The sequence below is a fragment of the Quercus suber genome, unplaced genomic scaffold (genome assembly GCF_002906115.3).
Source record: "Quercus suber isolate HL8 unplaced genomic scaffold, Cork oak 2.0 scaffold_1133, whole genome shotgun sequence".
Taxonomy (NCBI): Eukaryota; Viridiplantae; Streptophyta; class Magnoliopsida; order Fagales; family Fagaceae; genus Quercus; species Quercus suber.
The window spans coordinates 66325-74673 of NW_027070536.1; the positions used below are offsets into that span (position 1 = coordinate 66325).

At 39.2% G+C, this 8349-nt stretch overlaps 1 protein-coding gene across 1 annotated transcript in view; it reads right to left on the bottom strand.

The window, feature by feature from the left end:
* The window catches only part of LOC112014005 (WAT1-related protein At2g39510), a 19525-nt gene extending 19284 nt beyond the window's left edge, over positions 1-241 (bottom strand). The window contains 1 exon segment of the mRNA XM_024046382.2: positions 197-241. Within this exon segment, the coding sequence (XP_023902150.2) occupies positions 197-241 (45 nt within the window).
* Between the last annotated feature and the right edge of the window lie 8108 nt (positions 242-8349).

Here is an 8349-nt window from a genome sequence, read left to right on the forward strand (position 1 = left end):
TCTCTCTTGGATAGGCCGAGAGGAGTCCTCCATATATGGGTCCCAAGACAACTCAGTGATTTCCCTACACTCTTCCTCTCTTGTCCACATAGCTTCAAACAAAAATCGATTTTTTTCCTCACTTGCCTTGCTGGTTCTATTTGAGGAACATTGCTAGAAGGCAGTGATCCGATGCCGACATTGAAACATGATGTACCTTTGCCTTAGGAAACAGCTCTATCCATTCATCATTTGTTACCATTCTGTCGAAGCGAAGCAGCGTGCGTTGATCCCCAAACCTTCCATTACACCAAGTAAAACTTGGCCCAACAAAACCCAAATCAGACAGACCACACCTACTAAGTGCTTCCCTAAAATCCTTCATCTAATCAACATCTCTTTCTTTCCCTCCTATCTTCTCGTCTAGATGCATGATTTCGTTGAAATCCCCACATACCAACCATGGCATCTTGCATTGAGCGTTAAGGGCTTCAATCAATTGCTTGGAGCTTTGCCATTTACTCATGTTAGGGTGACCATAGAAACCTAAGTGTGTTGGCTGCAAAATGGGGACAAGAACACGAAGTTCTTCCACGCCAAGGCTAGTCAAAGGCAACGAAAGAACAAGATAGGGGGTCTCATGGATGATGGGGGTGTGTGGCAAGAAGAGAGTGAGGCAGTGAAAAAGATCATTCTAGACTACTTCTCTACAATCTTTAGCTCAAACCAACCTTCCAACTTCAAGGCAAGCATGGAGGCTATAGATAAAAGGGTAACCCCAGAGATGAACAATGCGCTTCTAAAGGAGTTTACGGTGGAAGAAGTCTGGATTGCGCTCAAACAAATGCATCCCACAAAATCACTGGGCCCCGATGGTATGTCCCCTATCTTTTATCAAAAATATTGGGAAATTGTTGGTCCTAGTCTATCAAATTGTGTACTGCAGGCCTTAAACACAGGCTTTATGCCAAGGGGTATATATATTTTCTTAATCCCTAAGACCAAAAACTCCCAAAAGATAACCAAATACCACCCAATAAGCCTATGCAACGTAATCTATAAGATAATATCAAAGGTCCTGGCAAATAGGTTGAAGAATATTTTGCATAAAGTGATCAATAAAGCACAAAGTGCCTTCATTTCGGGGAGGCAAATAACAGATAATGTAGTTATGGCCTTTGAAACCATGCACTCCATAGCCAAAATAAAAAAGGGAAAGGAAGGGCTTATGGCCATTAAATTAGACATGAGCAAAGCCTACGACCGAGTTAAATGAGATTTTCTTGGGTCAATGATGAGAAAGATGGGTTTTGAAGAAAGATGGATCTCCTTAATCATGATGTTCATGACCACGGCATCCTTCTCGGTACTTATTAATGGGGTGCCAAGAGGAACAATCATCCCATCTAGGGAGTTACGCCAAGGGGACCTAATATCCCCGTATTTGTTCCTTTTTTGTGTCGAGGGGTTGTCAACTGTGAGTAAACAAGCACCCTTGATTTCACACCTATTCTTTGCAGATGATTGCATCATATTTTGTAGAACAACTAGGGAGGAGTGTAGGCAAGTGACCTTGGTGTTGGAAGTTTATCAAAAAGAGTCGGGGCAAAAGCTTAATAGGGAGAAAACCTTATTGTTTTTTATCAAGAACACAAAAGAAGATATTTAGAATTTTGTAAAGGACACCTTTAGAGCCCAAATTGTCCAACAACATGGAAAGTATTTGGGTTTACCCCCAATGGTAGGCAGATGCAAGAAAAAGGCCTTCAACCGCATAAAAGACCAAGTGAAAAGGAAGATCACTGGTTGGAAAGGGGGATTATTGTCCAAAGCTGGTAGGGAAATACTTATAAAGGCAATTGCGTAGGCCACACCGACATATACTATGAATTGCTTCATGCTACCCGATTCTCTATGCTCAGAAATAAACTCAATGGTGAGGGGGCTCTGGTGGGGGCAGAAAGGAAAGGAAAGAAAGATGGCGTGGGTGTCATGGAAGAATCTGTGCAAGCCGAAGGTAGAGGGGGGCATGGGGTTTAGGGATTTAAGAGCGTTCAACCTTTCCCTTTAGCCAAGCAAGGTTGGAGAATACAACAAAGCCCAAATTCACTGATCCATAAAGTGCTGAAAGCAAAATACTTTGTGAAATCCTCCTTCATGGACGTTCAGGTTGGAAGATATCCCTCCTATATATGGAGAAGCATTGTGGCTACCAAACCAATGATCAAGGAAGGGACCAAGTGGGTTGTTAGTGATGGGAGAAGCATTAAAATTTGGGATGAGAAATGGCTCCTTTCCACGGAGTCAGGCAAAATAATAACACCGAGAACCTCAATGGGAAGGGATGTAAGAGTGGCAAGCCTCATTATGTAGGAACAAGCTGAATGGGATGTCGCTTTGATAAGAAGCACCTTCCTCCCTCACAAAGCCAAGGCTATCCTAAGTATCCCAATCAGCCCTATGAACCTATTAGACTCCCAGGCCTGGGCAAAGTCCCCAAATGGCATATTTACGGTGAAGAGTGCCTACAAAGTAGCTATTAAACATCTCGCTGACACAAAGGGATATGAGAGCATTCTTATTAAGGATTGCAAAAAATTTAGCATTTATCATCTCAAAATCCAATTTTATAACATATAACACACCACTTTACAATATCACTTCCATCAAAACTTCTATTTTTTTTAATATTCTATTTAAATATTATTTCTTTATTATTTTTTATTCATTTTTTATTTTTCCTCTCTCTTTCCTCTGTCTCTCTATTTCTCAACCCAATTATTCTCATCACTATCGATCACCACATACACCCACCCATACCCCAACCACCACATCCATCCACCATCGCCACCACCAGCCACTGGCAATCGGACCAAATCACCACCAACCACAGCAAGAAAAAAAGGAAAGAAACCCACAAACCAGGGCCAAATCGGACCACAACCCACAGCAAAAAAAAAAAAAAACCCACAAACCAAATCAACCAAATCGGACCACTACTCCTTCAATCATGCTCTGACCCGTGCTCCATGGTTGACCACCAAGCCCCATTTGAACATCAATGCCACCAAACCTAGATTGATTACCCTCTCCATAGTAATCCAACAAAGAAATAACAAAAAGAAACAAAACCCAGAATGATTACCGAAGTCCAGTGAACGCTGAGCTAGAGCTTAACGAAATCCATTGATAGCCTAGAATGTCGCTTCATCATCTCGGCATGGATTTCTGCCTCCGACATCTTCAACAAATCGGAAGGCCGGAGATTGGAGTCACCAGTGTCAAATCACAAACCCATATTTGAAGAAATTTCTCACCGGAGTCTCAGATTCTAACTTAGTGAGAAATAGAGAGAAAGATAGAAAGAGTGAGAGTGAGAAAGGAGTCTAAGTTTTAGTCTAAGGAGAGAGAGAATTAAAAGTATTAAAAAATGATAGCATTGTGCTATAGTGCACTCTCATTTTTTAGAGCGCACTGTAGCAATATTGCAAAATTTTTAGTATATGCAATCTTTGATGGAGCATGTTTTTGGGTTAGAAATGCTAAAAAAAAAAAAGCATCTTTTGGCATATGCAATGCTTGATAAGAATGCTCTGGCTCCAAAATGACTACGATATGGAAGGTTGTATGGAAGCTACAGTTCCCAAACAAAGTAAAGCACTTCATGTGGAGAGCTTGTAAGAATGTGCTCCCTACAAAACAATGTATGCTAAACCGAAAGGTCTTGAAGGAAGACAATTGCGACCTTTGTGGTGAGAGTGAATCAGCGGGTCACATTTTGTGGGGATGCTTGATTGCGAAGGAAACCTAGAATGAAACTGTAACAACCCAAGGAAAAACACTAGCCACATCTGTGCTAAAAAAAAAAAAAAACCCACAAACCAAATCAACCAAATCGGACCACTACTCCTTCAATCATGCTCTGACCCGTGCTCCATGGTTGACCACCAAGCCCCATTTGAACATCAATGCCACCAAACCTAGATTGATTACCCTCTCCATAGTAATCCAACAAAGAAATAACAAAAAGAAACAAAACCCAGAATGATTACCGAAGTCCAGTGAACGCTGAGCTAGAGCTTAACGAAATCCATTGATAGCCTAGAATGTCGCTTCATCATCTCGGCATGGATTTCTGCCTCCGACATCTTCAACAAATCGGAAGGCCGGAGATTGGAGTCACCAGTGTCAAATCACAAACCCATATTTGAAGAAATTTCTCACCGGAGTCTCAGATTCTAACTTAGTGAGAAATAGAGAGAAAGATAGAAAGAGTGAGAGTGAGAAAGGAGTCTAAGTTTTAGTCTAAGGAGAGAGAGAATTAAAAGTATTAAAAAATGATAGCATTGTGCTATAGTGCACTCTCATTTTTTAGAGCGCACTGTAGCAATATTGCAAAATTTTTAGTATATGCAATCTTTGATGGAGCATGTTTTTGGGTTAGAAATGCTAAAAAAAAAAAAGCATCTTTTGGCATATGCAATGCTTGATAAGAATGCTCTGGCTCCAAAATGACTACGATATGGAAGGTTGTATGGAAGCTACAGTTCCCAAACAAAGTAAAGCACTTCATGTGGAGAGCTTGTAAGAATGTGCTCCCTACAAAACAATGTATGCTAAACCGAAAGGTCTTGAAGGAAGACAATTGCGACCTTTGTGGTGAGAGTGAATCAGCGGGTCACATTTTGTGGGGATGCTTGATTGCGAAGGAAACCTAGAATGAAACTGTAACAACCCAAGGAAAAACACTAGCCACATCTGTGCTATACCTCAAAAGGACTAGTCATAATTGAGGCTCCTTGCAATTGTTAATAAAGTCTAGTTCAACCCAGTAAATACCCAATGTGAGACTCATCACATACTTACACACATCACACAATCAATCAAATTGGGGCATCACAATCTCCCCCACTTAAATTCCTAACGTCCTTGTTAGGGCCCATTTCATAGGGTAGTGTCTTTGAGCCTATACGGGATTACCAGGCTGGCTTTGATACCATATGTAACGACCTCAGGAAAAACGCTAATGACATCTGTGTTATATCTCAAAAGGACTAGTCATAATTGAGGTTCCTTGCAATTGTTAATAAAGTCCAGTTTAACCCAATAAATACCTGATGTGGGACTTATCACACACACATACACCACACGATTAATCAAATTGGGGCATCACAATCATATGTAACGACCCAAGGAAATACGCTAGTCACATCTGCGTTATACCTCAAAAGGACTAGTCACAATTGAGACTCCTTATAGTTGTTAATCAAGTCCAAATCTATCCAGTAAATACCCAATGTGGGACTCATCACACACTCACACACATCACACAATCAATCAAATAGGGGTATCACAATCTCTCCCACTTAAATCTCTAACGTCCTCGTTAGGGCCCACTTTGTGGGGTAGTGTCTCTGAGCCCACACAAAGTTACCGAGTCGGCTCTGATACCATATATAATGACTCAAGGAAAAACGCTAGCCACATCTGCGCTATATCTTAAAAGGACTAGTCACATTTGAGGTTTATTGCAATTGTTAATAAAGTCTAGTTCAATTCAGTAAATACCCGATGTGGGACTCATCACACACACATACACCACACAATCAATCAAATTGGGGTATCACAATCTCCCCCACTTAAATCCCTAACATCCTCGTTAGGACCCACTTTTTGAAGTAGTGTCTTTGAGCCTACACGAGGTTACCGGGCCGACTCTGATACCATATGTAACGATTCAAGGAAAAACGCTAGTCACATCAGTGCTATATCTTAATTGTGACTAGTCCTTTTGAGGTATAACTTAGACGTGACTAGTACTTTTCCTTGGGTCGTTACATATGGTATCAGAGCTAGTCCAGTAACCTTGTGTGGGCTCAAAGAGACTACTCCAAAAAGTGGGCCCTAACAAGGACATTAGGGATTTAAGTGGGGGAGATTATGATGCCCCAATTTGATTGATTGTGGTGTGTGTGTGTGTGTGTGTGATGAGTCCCACATTGGGTATTTACTAGGTTAAATTGGGTTTTATTAACAATTGCAACGAACCTCAATTGTGACTAGTCCTTTTGAGATATAGCGTAGATGTGGCTAGCATTTTTCCTTGAGTCGTTACAGAAACAAAACTCAAACTTCCCAACCTAAGTCAGCCCCCAAAGGACTTTCTAAATGTGGTGTGGCTATTGATGAAAACACCAGGGGAAAAGAATTGGGAAGGTTTTGCTATCACGGCATGGAGTTTGTGGAATAATAGAAATTCAGTTCAGCATGGGGGTGTTTGTAAACGGGGGAAAACCATAGTAGGAGAAGCTCAAAAATATGAGGATGAAGTGTGTGCCTCTATGCCTGTTCACCGGAATGGAATCCCTCCTGCTCCTACAATAAAGCATTAGAACCCTTCTTCCCATGGGAAGTACAAGATCAATACAGACATTGCCGTGTTCAAAGACCTATACTACTGTGGTGTTAAGGTAGTCATAAGAAATGACAAAGGGCAAATCATTGGTGCCATGTGCAAGAGAGTAGACTTCCAAATGGAGGCCCTAGAAGCAGAAGCAAAAGCCATAGAAGCAGGCCTCCTTCTACCATAGGACCTGGGGTTGAAGGACATAGTGGTGGAAAGTGACTCTCAATTAGTCATTCATGCCTTAAATGGCTCCACCCCCTTGCTCTCCCCATACTGAAGATCGTTGAGGGCGGGAAGGGGCTGTTGTTACAATTCAACTACTGGAAGGTCGTGCATACCAGAAGAAACGCTAATGCAGTTGCTCACTTACTAGCTAGGAATGCAAAAAATGTAACAGATTCTGTAACATGGGTTGAGGACACTCCTCCCCAAATTGAACCTCAGATCTTGCATGATGTAATCTCTTTGGACCTTAGTCTGTATCAATGAAATCCAATTAATGTTTACAATAAAAAAAAAAAAAAAAAGGATATATTGTGTTATTCGATGAATGTCCCAAATGAAACAAAAAATTCACCATTAATACCACTTTTATTATGCACTAATCGCAACATATCATGTTAATAGTTGTGAAAGATGATGTACCACTAGACTTATTAGAGGGCCTAGTAGGATCAAAAATCAATGCACACCTTCCTAAGCACATTGCCTTGTACTAAATGAATGAGCCTATAATTGCGACTAGACCCGCACTCAGTGGACTACAAGTAGTCACAAAAATGGGTCCCTTTTCCTTCATTATAGTCCTTCAATGTGAATGGTGAATCTTGAAGTTATAACGCCCCGATTAAAATTTCACTTGTGAGTAAAAATGCAATTCTTTGACCTCATGTGTATATCCAAAAAAAATAAAAGAGAGAGAGAGAGAGAGTAAAACTCATCTATAACTTAAAAAATATGTAACTCTTATACCAGGTATAATTTAAACTCATATATATATATATATATAATTATAAATATTTTTAATTAGAGATTAAATTCTATAAGGATGTGGTGTAAAACCTATGTTTTACCCCTCCAATCCGATGCCCATTCAGATGGATTTTTAGGAAAAAAAAAAAGATAAAAAAGATTAGTTTTGAAATTTTGTATCGAAAATCATGAGCTTTGAAAAATGAAGAAGCTGCCACTTATTTAAAGTTTTTTTTAAAAGGAAAAATAAAATAAGAAATGAAACCCTTCTTATTTTAAAATAATTATGTGGATAAAAATTGGTTTACGTTTCACCAAGGATGAGTTCGGGATTTGATTACATCATGATAAGGTGTGAGGCACCCACACACAAGGATGGTGCTAGAACTTTAAGTTAGGAGGGCAGCTTTGCTTTTGATTGTATGCAACAGCTCTAGCCTCCAGTGCTACTTAATCGCTAAAAGATTTTTTTTTTTTTTTTTTTGTTTTTGCTGTGTGCGCCTTCTCCTTGGTAAAGACAAAATTATTTTGTTTAAAAAATTTTAAAGAGCTAGTTTGTTTGTTTTTGGTGAAATTGGTTAATTGAGTTTAATTGTTTTTAGTTTTACTATTGATAATTTTGTTGTTGGAATAATTTTTTTGGGATTGTATATTTTGTTTTAGATTTTAGATCTATAAAATTTTTTATGGTCTTTTAAAAGGAGAAAAATGCTAAAGTTACAATTTTTTTTACTAATTACTAATGTAGTAAGTGGTTATAAGTAAGTAAAAAAGTAATGTAAGTGGTGTATCCAAATGTAAACCAATAAGAATTTACTACCACAACAATTTGTAAAAACATTTGTGATTATAACATTACTCTTAAAAAAATCAATGATATTGTTAAGTGAGGGTTAAGTATACTTTTATAGAACAAAATTGCTAAAATTGGTACCTATGTATATAATAATATTTTTTTCAAAAACAAAACCAAGGCTTGGGGGGGGGGGGGG